The sequence below is a fragment of the Notamacropus eugenii genome, chromosome 2, assembly GCF_028372415.1.
Source record: "Notamacropus eugenii isolate mMacEug1 chromosome 2, mMacEug1.pri_v2, whole genome shotgun sequence".
Classification (NCBI taxonomy): Eukaryota; Metazoa; Chordata; class Mammalia; order Diprotodontia; family Macropodidae; genus Notamacropus; species Notamacropus eugenii.
The window spans coordinates 382,173,418-382,186,875 of NC_092873.1; the positions used below are offsets into that span (position 1 = coordinate 382,173,418).

Genomic DNA, 13,458 nt, shown 5'->3' on the forward strand with positions numbered 1-13,458 from the left:
TTTGTACATGGCTGGTTGGCATTCATAGTTGCTAGTTGGCACTTGGCATTCATAAAGTCATGGCAAGCCTTCTATATCCCATACCATGCTTCCTCTCTAATCTTTCAAATTTCTTCAAAACATGCCTCTTCCAGTAAGACTCCCTAAATTGTTGTGAGTAGCAATGGCTTATTGAAGCTTCTTTTGTGAAATGCATTGTCCCCAGTAATTCTCTACCCATTGCCACTCTTCAATGACAAAAAGAAATAGCCTCAGAGGTCTAATATGTAATTGAAAAAAAAACCCAAAAAGTTCAAGAAAATAATAGTGAAATAAGTTTATAATAAGACTGTTCTGGTCTAGGAAAGCCTTGTTGTCTTTGAACGCCACCTTCCTGTTTAAGTCTGGGAATGAATCTACCACAGACTCAGTCAGAGATGAAGAACCAGATCACTGATGAGGTAAGGGAGTCCCCTGGACTGTGGATAATCATGATAGTATCTCATGCATTAAGCTGTCTCTCAGTCAGTCATTTGGTCCTTTAGCCAGCGGAACCATGGATTTTATCCTCTTTGGGCACAGAACATAGTGGGGTCATGCTGACTCAATAAACAGCTCTAGTCCCACCTTGGACTGGAAGTAGAAAGAACATAGAATTGGGAGGCAGGAAACCAGTTATTCCTATTAACAGACTGTCTAAGTTTAGGCAAGTGACTTTAGCAAGAGCTTCTTAGGGTCTCAATTTCCGTATCTGTACATTGGGAGAAATAACACTTGTGTTGTAAACCCAGCAGGGTTGTTACAAGAATCCAATCAGTTAATGGGTTTGAAATCTTTGAGAAATCTGTCAACTTCTATATCCATGTATGGAAGACATTCTTATTATCCAGTATTCGAGTTAATGGTGGGGAAGCAAAAGAAATAGAAGACCTAGAGAGTTTATAATCAACTTGAACAAATACATCTCCTATCATCAAAGGAAGGAAGGAAAGAAGGAAGGAAGAAAGGAAGAAAGGGAGGAAGGAAGGAAGGAAGGAGTAAAGAAACAAGAAAGTATTAAGCACCTACTATGTGCCATGCAGTATATAAAATTCTTTATAGCTCTTATCTCAGGAAGACAAGGAGAGAGTCTTTGGTTCTCTCTACCTAGAGTGGCATCATCACACTGCATGTCAAGCAAGGTAAGAAGCGGATAAGCTGGAGAAATGGAAGATACTGTAGAGATCATCTAGTGCAACCCACTCATTTTGTAAATGGGGAAATTGAGGTAGAGAGTGTTTAAGAGATTAGTTCAAGGTCACACAGCTAGTTAGAAGCAGACTTAGAATTCAAACTCATCTGCTCGTTCCAGACTCAGCATTCTTTCTGCTACATCTCCCTGCCTTTTATTATGGCATATTATTCATATGCCTATTTATTATTATTTTCTATGGTACCTGACTGTTCCTTAGAATAATCAGTTTTGGATCCCACAAGGAAAAGATTCATACTACTCTTCTTAATGAATAGAATCTGGTGAAGGAATTCATTCTTGTGAGCCACCTTATAATAATCATTTCAATAGGACTAAGTTTTGTATGTTGGTGAGAAAAGGAAAACCTAGAAGAATAATAATAGGTTTAACTTACAGTATTTATAGTGTTCTTTTTATTGAGAGTCCTTCATAGCATAGTGGATGAAGAGCTGAGTTCTGACTCTGGAAGGCTTGGGATGAGGTATTGTTTCTCACATTAACTGTCTGGCCACTCTTGGCCAAGTCACTTAATCTCTCAACACTCTAGACACTTTTACAAAAATACGTGTTACAGAAAAGGTGCTAATCCATATTGGTAGAGATAATAACCTTTCATTTGAGAATCTGTATTTCAATGAAATCATAGCGCCAGTCCTTCTCCCCTTCCTTATTACATTTTGACGAGGTATGTAGCATAAGCATCATCACTCACCTTTTACACTAGAGGAAACTGGTCACATAGTTAATAAACAGCAGGGTGGGTACCCAAACCCAAATCTCTTGATTCCAGTCCCTATTCCACTATAATAGATTGTCTTTCAATAAATCCAAGAGGAGTAGTGGGGAAAATATGTGTCCCAATGAAAAAAGAATGACATTATTTATTCAAATCAACTGAGGCAGCATAGCAAAATGAAGAGAGGATTAGCCTCTGAGTCAGAAAGCTGTGGATTCAAGTCTTACCACTGATACATACTAGATGTTTGACTAATGACAAGTTAATTAATTTCTCAGTGCCTCTCATCAACTCTCCAACACACAAAAAAAGCAGAGCAGCCATTGATTTGCTTTGGTAGAGGGGGTTTTCTCATTGGGAGTTCCTTATACCAATAAAACCACAACTCTGGGCAAACAGCATACTCTACTAGAGTCTAGTCCTGTTCTTTGTGTTAAGCATCTGAAGACCATATTAGGAGAAAAAGCCCTGTGTGTTCAACTGACAAAGTATGAAAAAATGATTGCTGAGAAAAAGTGGAAAAAAAGAAGACAGTTCAAGTGAGAACAGGCAGTCCAGTAAGTCTGCAAATTAGGAATTGTCTTTTGTGGTGCATTTTTAATAGTCCTGGAAAGGTCCCTACTCCCCTGATGTACCTGACCCTCCTCATATGCCTGATACCATCATTCCTAAAATTCTAGCATTCCATGCTTTTGACAAGATCTTGACCTGTCCAGGGATCTTCTTTTCAAATGCTTTTGACAAGATCTTGACCTGTCCAGGGATCTTCTTTTCAAAATACAAACATCCATTCATTCATTCAACAATATTTCTGAGTCCTGTACGTTGAAAATACAAAGATAGCAAAGACATAATCACTGCTTAAAACATAGTAGGAGAGATTATATGCAATATGAAGTAGTAAGTAGTAAATGCTATAAAAGAGGTGCAAAAAAGCTGTTTTAGGAATTCAGAAGAGGAAAAGGTCATGCCTTCTTTTATAGAGAGTTGAACAATGGCCTTGTGGAAGAGGCAGTATTAACAACTGGGTCTTGAGAAACAGTGGTGTTTTCATAAGGAGAGATATTGGGAAGAAACATCTTCCAGGAGGAGAAAAATTGTCACACACCAAAGGGCAGCACTATGTAGACAACAGGTTAAGCTATATTATGAATTAAGTCCAATATGCTATAATAATATTCTTCGAGAATTAGCAGAACTATAAGGTGGAAGACAGGTTAGATTTGATTCATTTTAGAGGACAAAACTAGGTGAAACAGATGAAAGTTGCAAGGGAACAGATTTAGTCTTGATACAATTTAAAAACACTTAAAAAAAACACATTTAGAGTTGTACCATTGTGCAATGGACTTCCTTGGGAAGTACTGACTTCCCCCTCACCAGAAGACTTTAAGTACAAGTTGGTTACTTACATTTGCAGGATACTATTGTGGATATTCTTGGCCAGTTTCTGGTCCAATACAGTTATGGAATTTTTTTATTCTGTGCATTGAATGGAAGAAATTGGGGGTGTTTAGCCTAAAGAAGAGAAAGTATTATGGGTAGGGTTTGGGTGGTGATAATTGTCTTCTACTCTTTGAAGGGTTGTTATAGGGAAGAGAGTTTACAGTCTCACAGCTTGACCCTAAAAGGTACAATTTAAACTAAGGAGTAGAAGGTGTAGACATAATTTAATTCACTATAAGGAAGAACTTAACAACGAGAACTGTCTAAACATAGATTGTTCTGCTTTATGAGGTACTGAGGTTCTTGTTACTGGAAGTGTGGATGTAGAAACTGCATCCTGAAGATGCAACAGAAGAAATTTAAGGTTTACGGACGTATTGGTTTAGAAAATCTCTAGGATCTCGGTCAATTCTTACATTTTAAGATTCCAGATAATACCTGGAATCCACTACTGGACAGTGGTAAGTTAATGCTGTAGATTATAAGGGAATGAGGGCATCAAAAGATGATGTGGGGACCAAAAATTAGTGTCACTGCTCTAAAACTTTGCTAAAAGGTAGGTCCAAACAGCAGGGGAACTTAGAAGGCAGAAAGAACTTGTGTTTTTAAAATAACTTTTAAGAGAACTCAAAGCCAACAATATGAAGCCCTTCAAACAGACTAGTAGAGAATTAATTGATCCATACACATTTACTATGTGTCAGGCACTATGCTTAGTGCCCGGCTTTGTGTCCCTGCCTTTGACAAGCTTACTAATGGTGGCGGAGATAACATTCAAGCAAACATATGCAGATATAAACAAATATATACAATGCAAACTATATGTAGGACAAATAGGAAACAATTAATAGAAGGAAAGTACTAGAATGAAGAGGAGTTTGGAAAGATTTACTATAAAAGATGAGATTTTATCTGAGACTTAAAAGAAGCCAGGGAACTTGGTAGGAGGAGTTGAGAAGAGAGAGCATTTCAAAGCATGGGAGACAGTCAGGGAAAGGGCCCAGAGCAGAAAGACAGTATCTTATTTGTGAAATACCCAGGAGGCTAGAGTCACAGGATCTGAGTATTTTACTTTTTTTGGGTGGAGGAAGTATAAACAGATTAGGAAGGTAGGAGGGGGCCAAGTTGGGAAGAAATTTGAAGGCCAGACAGAATGTTTTGTATTTGTTCCTAGAGGCAATGAGATTCACTGAAATTTATTGAATAGAGGGAGTGAGATGGTTGGATTTGTGTTTTAGGAAAGTCTTTTTTTGGTTAAATGGAAGATGGATTGGAGTAGGAAAAGACTTCAGGCAAGCAGACCCACCAACAGGCGCTTGCCATAGCCCAGGTGCATAAATCTTAACATATTTACCCGTGTTGTCTATATTATCATTTTAATGGCAAATAGTGGTCTCTTGCTTTGATGTAGCACTTTCTCAACTGTTGTCCGGTCATTTAATATGCTAACTATTAATAATTTTTAATTATTAAAAATAAATCTGCTATGCATATTTTTGGGCAGATAAGAGTCTTCTACCCCATTTAATAACCTTCTTTCCCAATTTTACCTCCAATGAAATACCCTTCGTTATAGCCTTTTGTTCTTGGAGGTTTCACAATCTCTGACAGAGTCTATGAAGTTAGAGCTGCTTCAAGTACAAGTTAAATGATGGACTGCATGCTTATTAACTGAGTACTAACCTTCCTAATTGAAAGGTTGCCCATAGGATGAGGAAATTTTGACTATAGTAACTTTTGAAATTACCTTCTAAACTAGAGAGGAGTTTTGATCTGAAACAGGAAAGGGAGTGTCGATACCAACACCATGAACACCATCAGCAGCAGTACCACCGCCAAAAACAGCGGCAGTAGCCAATCCATATACTATTTTGGCATTTTACTAACCTCCTTAGAATATAATCCTAGTAATAAGATCATTGGTTACAGAGGTACGATCAGTTTTATGTTATTGTACAGTTGTACTGGCCTCCAAAAAGATTGCATTTTTGTAATCCTACTATGCTACAAGGATTGAGCTGCTTTGAAGCCACAAAGATTTTGATTCAAGTCGTGTCTTTGACACAGAGCTGGTTGTGTGTCCCTAGACAAACAACTTAAATCTAAGAACTGTCTGAGATTATGAATTGCAGAGGAAATACCAACCTGCCTCGCTAGAGGGAGCTTTCTTTACTGGGCTGTTCCCTACACTAAAGGAATCATGGATTCCTATTCCCCTCTTTATTGCGATGATATGTGATATGTTAGAGTACTTGTTTCCCCATAGTCCCACCAGCTTCCATGACTGGCATTTTAAACTTTTATTTGAACAGTTTGAAGTGTTGAAGATAGTGCTTCATAGTTGTTTTCATTCACATTTATGCTTTTAAGACAATTTAAACAATTTTAAATGACTGTAATTTATATTCTCACTTGTGACCTTTTTCTCAATGAGAAATTACTATTTAAATTTTTATTATCCTTATAGAATCAAGCTGTCAGATTTTTATCAACTAACTTCATTATAATAATTTTCCAACATGTTTCCTTTTTTAACATTTTGGTTATATTTATTTTTCTGGATGACAGCTTTTTTCTTACTTATATGAAATGCATTTATTTTGCACCAATTTTTTATATATTTGATAGATAAAATGTTTTCTAACTCTCCACAGTTGGGATATAACTTATTTTTCTTCCATTTTAATAATTTACTTTATGCTCATATTATTAATGTTATTAGAATTTATTATAGTATATATTATGAGTTGTGGCTCTAACCATTTTTTGGTCAAATGCCTATATAATTTTTATAAGATTTTTTATTTCTTTCTCTGAAAGTTTTGTAATCTTTAGTTGATGAAACACTGATTTCCTATATACACTAGTGTATAGAGGACATGAGGAGGAGTAATGTGACATAATCTAAGAAAATAGGTTGGAAACAGATTGCGAAAGGCTTTAACTGCCTAAAAGGAACGTGTATTTTATTGTTGAGGCAACAGAAAACCACTGAGGCTTCGCGAGCAGGGGAGCAACATGGTCAGAGTCAGGTTTTAGCATTATCAGTTGGAAAACCATGGAGATAATGAATTGGACATGAAAATACTTGAGGAAAGAAGATCAATTAAGAGGCTCCAGATGAGAGGTGGTGAGGTCTAAACATAGCGATGACTGTGAGTGGAAAGGGAAGACTGGGAGAGATGCTGTGAGGTACAATCAAAAGAACTTGGCAAGTAATCGGCTACGTGGAGTGAAGGATAATGAAGACTGTAAAGAGTGCAGGAAAGCAGTAACTCCATGGTTGCAAACCTGGTGATGGCCTTGACAGAAATAAGGAAGGTTAAGAGAGGGGTGGGTTTAGGGGAACCACATTTAAAAATTTTGTTTATACCATCCTCAATTATTTATATTTTTTTAGGGAAAGAAGTTTGTTAAAATCTGATCTTTTCCTTGTATATAAATAAAATTTTTCTCTATATTATGTATAATCTATATTCATATCTAGTTAGAATTAGATACGTAAAATAGAAAAATGATACATAAGATATATAGGCAGCCTATATATGTCTATGTGTGTATATATGTATATAAATAAAAATCTCTATATTACATAGATAGATTAGACATGTAATATAAATGAGATATAAGATATATAGATAGTTTTTATATGTGCCTATATGTGTATATATGCAGTATATATTTCATATAATTAACATACATATATAGATTAGATATGTGATATAGATGACAAATAAGCTATATAGATAGTTTATATATGTCTATGTGTGTGTATGTGTAGTATGTAAACAAAAATCTCTCTATACTGTATGTAATCTACATGTAATCTAGATAGATTAGGTATGTACTATAAGTAGATGATATATAAGATAAATAGATAATTTATATATGTGTACCTATGTTTGTATCTATGTAGTACATAAATAAAATCTCTTTATTTTTATATATAGTCTATATACATATATAGATAGATTAGGTATATAATATAGATAGACAATATATGAGATATGTAGATAGCTTATATATGTGTGTATGTATATAGCATATAAATAAAAATATATACTACACATAATCTATATATAGAGATAGATATGCAATATAGGTAGATGATATATAATATATAGATAGCTTATACATAATATATGTGCCTATGTGTGTATTTATGTAGTATATAATAAATTCACTCTACATAATATAGATTAGATATATAATATAGATGATACATAAAATATGTAGATTATTTATGTGCATCTTTGTGTATATACATATGTAATCTTATTTCTAATGGCTTTAAGAATTTTCTTTCTCATTGTAGTTCATTCTAGTTCTGAAGTTTGATGAATACAATACTGCAGTGAACTGAATTTCTGTGAAGCTCTGTGAAGTTAAAGTTTTGTGGATTTCCTCTGTTTTTCAGCCAACAGGCACTTATTTATTAAGTGTTTATTTTGTGTCAAGCACTGTGCTAAGTGCTAGAGATACAAGGAAAGTAAAAAACAAAAAGCAAAATAGTCCTTGCCTTCAAAGACCTAACATTCTAATGGGGGAGGCAGCAAGCAAATAACTGGGTAGATACAAGATATATACACAATCAATGAAACAGATTCTCAGAGAAGGAGGCACTAGCAGGGAAGAGGACTGGAAAGGCCTCCTGCGAAAGGGAGGATTTGAGCTGACTCTTGAAGAAAGTCAGGAAAAGTGAGGTGGAGATGAGGAAGGAGTGCATTCTAGCCATGAGGAAAAAGCAGGGCTAGGCAGTGTTTTGTCTGAAGAACAACAAAGAGGACATTGTCTCTGGTCATAGATCCATGAAGGAGAGTAATGTGTAAGGAGACTGGAAAGGTAGGAAGGGGCTAGGTCATGAAGGCTTTAAATGCCAAACAAGAGACATTGTGTTTTATCTTGGAGGTAATAACGATAATAAATTGCAAGTCATATCATCATCTCCCTGAAGTCATGGTCCTTTTTGTGAATGAAGAACAAACCCAACAGAGAACCATAGATTTTATTTTAAGGGAATGGTCATGGACATATCTATACTTTAAGAAAAATAATTCTGGCAGTTAAGTGAAAGATACATATTTTTTCATTTTTATAATATTTTGGGAAATTGTTTTGAATTATGGAAATATAATAATTTGATTCTTTTCTATTTTACGTTTTCCTAAACTTCAATAATTTGGAGCTGGTATGGTATAGAGGAGTGCTTCTTAAACTGTTGGTTGCAACCCCATATGAGGTTGCAAAAAATTTGGCAACAGTAAAAGGTTTCTGAATATGCAGGGACCAAAAATTAATTCAGAATCAGGCATGTAATGAATCCAAGGTGTTTTGGGCAGCACCTACCCATATTGTATATTGCATATTTCACTGCAGCCTTGTTTCTGAGCACAAAGCATGTGCACTTTGCACTGCACTTGCCCTCTGGTCACACAACACCAATGAAACACTGCTGAAATGCAAAATGGGTGAAGAGTGGGAAAAGTTTAAGGAGCCCTGGTGTAGAGGGAAGATTGCCGGATTTGGAGTCAGAGGCTTTAGGCTTTAATTCCACCTCTGCCAATTACTACCTATGTGACGTTGGGCACGATTTTCTTTCTTTTTGTAATTTTTCTTGGACTTTTTTTTTTTTATCTCCAGTTATGTGGAGCCTAATCCCTTTGACTTCTTTCATTTTTTTGTCTTCTTACGAGTCCTAAATTCCTTTTGAAATCAGAACAGTCAACTATAGGATGTAGAGAAATACCCTGAATAAGATAGTATAAATAAATATGAAGTCTGGGTAAAACTGTGAAACCACTGACTAAAATGGGTAACCTGCTGTTCCCAATCTCTGTTTTGTTGCAGGACTATCAGATAAACTCTAGGACTTCTCATCCAAGATAAGGATTCAGTGGAGACCTTGGGGATTAAAGACCGTGGTGAACTATGATACAAGTCAGGAATTGATAAACATATATGATCATTGTACACTGAAGCAAAATCTGTTGGGGGAAAGTCAACATAGTTGCTCCATGGAAAAGAGAAGGGAACAAGTATTTATTAAGCACCTACTATGTATCAGGCACTGTGCTAACTACTTTACAGATACCTTAATTGATCTTTACCACAACCTTGAGAGAGAGATGCTGTTATGATTTCCATTTTATTGTTGAGGAAACTGAGGCAAATAGAACTTAAATGACATGCCCAGGGTCACACAGCTATTAAGATTCTGAGGCTGGATTTGAACTCAGGCCTTCCTGACTCCGGGTCCAGTACTCTATTCACTGCACTCTAGGTAAAGAATAAAATCTATGGTTGTTCTTATAAATTTGTAAGCATATTTCTAGGGAGAACTCACAAATTTTATTTATTTGAAGTTTTGAAAATTATCTGACATGATTCTATGTCAAAGATAATAAAAAGAAACTCCAAGGAAATGGGAGGGGTGTTTGGTTGAGAATGGGGAGATATCTTAACTGAATGCTGAAGACACTAACAGGCTCTTATCTGGAAGAAGTAGGAAAAATGAATCTCCCCAGGAATTCATTCTGAGATGATTGTAAATTAATATTTTCATTAGTGATTGGAGGAAGGAAAATGCACTCAAATCTCCAAGTTGCAGTTGGCTCTATTTTCCTGTGTAATGGAATCCTGATGTGCAAGCAATAGATAATTTCAAAAGTTTGTGGCATGCTGAGGAAAATGGCAAATGTGCTTCATGTGAAGCAGGAGATTTAAGGAGTTGATTTAGAAATCAGATGCCAAAACATTTGACAAAGATAGAAAAAGTAGGAAAAGTATGGCACAGAGGGTACTATGACTTGTAGTTGGAGGTTATGGAAAGGTTTTTTTTTTTTTTAATAGTTAAGAATGAAATTCCTAAAACTTAGAGCTGTATAAAAATTGAATGGGCTACCTTGGGGGTTGGAAGAGGTATTGAAATACTGATCCCTGAAAATGTGAAAAGATTAGATACCTGCCTGTTAGAAATACTAGAAGGAATATGCCTGTGGGTTGTAAGAACACAGATTAGATACACTCTAAGGTTCCAGACATATACTAGCCCCTCAAATGCTAGATAATAAATAGGCCTCCTCCTTTCAAGATAGAACATCCTTAGTTGCTTCCACTGAGGTTCTGATGGCATGGCTTAAGTCTTCTCAGAATCTTGACCAATTTCTTGTGAATATGCTGCACAAGTTTGCCAGAATCCTTCTAGCTGATAACCCAAACAATTTCTTCCTTAAATACAGTTTTTTTTACCCTGACCTCTCAGCCACTCTCCTTAAACCATCCCTCCTTCTTCACCTTCTAACAAAATATTTATTGAAGAAATCAAGGGTAGAAACAATTATCAAGGTCATTCAGAATGAATAAATGAATCCCAGTTTCTTCAGTGCATAGAACTGAGACTTTTTTTCCCCTTTCTCACTCTAGGTCATTCCCTGGAAGCAGCTCCCTTTAGGGAATCTCACCATGGTCACTGAATTCCTGTTGCTGGGTTTTTCTGACTTTCAGGAAATGCAATTTGCTCTCTTTGCTGTCATTCTCTGCCTCTATCTGGTCATCCTGGGTGGAAACATCACCATTATCACAATAATCCACCTAGAGCACAGTCTTCACACCCCTATGTACTTCTTCTTGGGTGTCCTTTCTGTCTCTGAGACCTTCTACACGTTGGTCATCCTACCCAAGATGCTCCTCAACCTCCTGTCTGTGCTTAGGACAATATCATTTGTCAGTTGTGCCACCCAAATGTTCTTCTTTCTTGGCTTTGCCATCACCAACTGCCTATTGTTGGGTGTGATGGGTTATGATCGCTTCACTGCCATCTGTTACCCTTTACGCTACCCAGTTCTCATGAGCTGGTGGTTATGCAAGTTGATGGCAGCCACTTGTGGTGCGAGTGGCTTTCTGATTTCAATGGTGGGTACGTTTTTGGTCTTCAGCCTACCATTCTGCAGCTCCAACAGGGTCAACCACTACTTCTGTGACATTGCACCTGTCATTCATCTTGCCTGTGGGGACCCCTACATCAATGAGGTGATCATATTCATTGGTGGGGTTGTGATACTCATGGTACCCCTGACTTTCATCTGTATCACCTATGGCTTCATTGTCAGAACTATCTTGAGGATCCCATCAACTGAAGGGAAAAAGAAAGCCTTTTCTACCTGTGCCTCCCACCTGACAGTGGTTGTGGTCCACTATGGATGTGCATCTTTTGTCTACTTGAGGCCCTCATCCAGGTACACATCTGGCAAGGATAGGCTGGTGACAGTGACCTACACCATCATCACGCCCTTATTGAATCCTTTGGTTTACAGTCTTAGGAACAAGGATGTCCAGATGGCCATTCAGAAGGTGATAAGCTGGGGAAGATTTTCTCCTAAAAAACATGTAACTTAGATATTATAGAACTGTATACAAATATTCCAAGGCTAAAGGTATAGACATAGCTATGGTTCTCATGCTCTTGTCTGGTCTTGATGCTTCTCAAACCTGTGTAGGACTTTTTTTTCTGACCAGCTACTGGAATGAGGATCAAATACTAGGGAAAAGTTCACTACATGTTGTCAGAGCTACTATGGGAAGAATTGTGTTCAACCATCTAATACTCCACTAGGCTCAGAAAGATCTTAGTATGATTTTTAAGAGCTGTGAAACATGTCCTTATGTCAATGGAGTGCAGACTCAGGGCAAATATTAATTCAGAAATATAACTGGAGTTATCCTTAAAGACATTCTCATCATAGCCTTAACCATTACTGGAAAACTGACCCTAGATATGTAGGGAATGATACCAACTACTGCTATAAGACTAGAAAAGAAACTAAAAGGATAAACATAAGATGAAGGACTAGAATCCTTATTTACTGAAGACAGACAGTTTACTGAAAACAGCCTTAAATAAACATAAAAGAAATTTGAGTAATCCCACAGAAATGAACAGCATCTCTGCATATCTAGTAGGAAAGAATAGGAAAGGAGATTTCATTTAAAGTAACCAAAATAATGGAAATATCCGAGCATCCGTCTCAAAGGCACACACAAAACCTGTACAGATGCAAGCACAAAACACTCTTCAGTGAAATAGAGGATGATACAGGTAAGCTGCATTGGGGGGAGGATTTTCAGTTCTGCTAGTATGTACATGAATATATAATTAAAATGATGATCCTGCCTAAATTTGTTTACAAGTTTGGTATTTTGCCAATCAAACTAAGAAGGGAATATTTAAAGAAATAGAAAATTATACAAAAATTCATTTGGAGGAACTAAAGACCTACAATCTCAAGTGAACTAATAGGAAAAAAAAGTAGAAATGAGGAAGAAATAATGCTTCCAGACCTCAAATAACACTATAAATTAGTAATCACCAAAACTATTTGGTCCACATTAAAAATAGAAAAGCAGAAAAGACTAGATGAGGAAACGTCAAAAGAAATTAATCTCAATAATCTAGTGCTCAGTCAATTACCTGGGGAATAAGTGGCAATTTTGCAAGAACTGTTGAGAAAACTGGAAAGCAGTTTGGTATAGACTTCAATTTTATGCTACATGTCAGAATATACTAAAAATGGACATACAACCTGAGTATTAAAGGTCATACCAATTTAAAAAAAAAAAGATCTTGAAGAGAATCAAGTTAGGAGCCTCTCACACCTATACCTAGAAGAGAATTCTTAGCTTAATAAAAGAAGCAATAACAGAAGATAAAATAAATAATCTTGATTAGGCAAAATTTTAATGTCTTTGAACAGATAAAATCAAAACCATTGATTGAGGAAAAATCTTCCTATTAAATATTACTAGTAAAAGTTTGATATTAAATATATATTGAGAACTAACTCAAGCATATAAGAGCAAGAGCTAATCGTCAGAACAGTCAAATGATATGAACAATTAGTTTCTAAAAGAACTATAAACTTTAAAAATCATACTAACTTATATTATGTTAATAATAATAGTCATTAACTATAAAATATTAATAATCATATTAACTATAAACTTTTAATAATTATATTAAAGAATACTCCAAATCACTAATAATGAAAGAAATGAAAGTCAAAATAAT

General features: G+C 35.9%; 1 protein-coding gene across 1 annotated transcript; it reads left to right on the plus strand.

Annotated features, from left to right (window-relative positions):
- Positions 1-6,544: 6,544 nt before the first annotated feature.
- On the plus strand, positions 6,545-11,789 carry LOC140523093 (olfactory receptor 10R2-like). The gene is made up of 2 exons (XM_072638150.1): positions 6,545-6,550; positions 10,818-11,789. Exons 1-2 carry the CDS (start codon positions 6,545-6,547, stop codon positions 11,787-11,789), a joined length of 978 nt encoding a protein of 325 aa, XP_072494251.1.
- Positions 11,790-13,458: the final 1,669 nt, after the last annotated feature.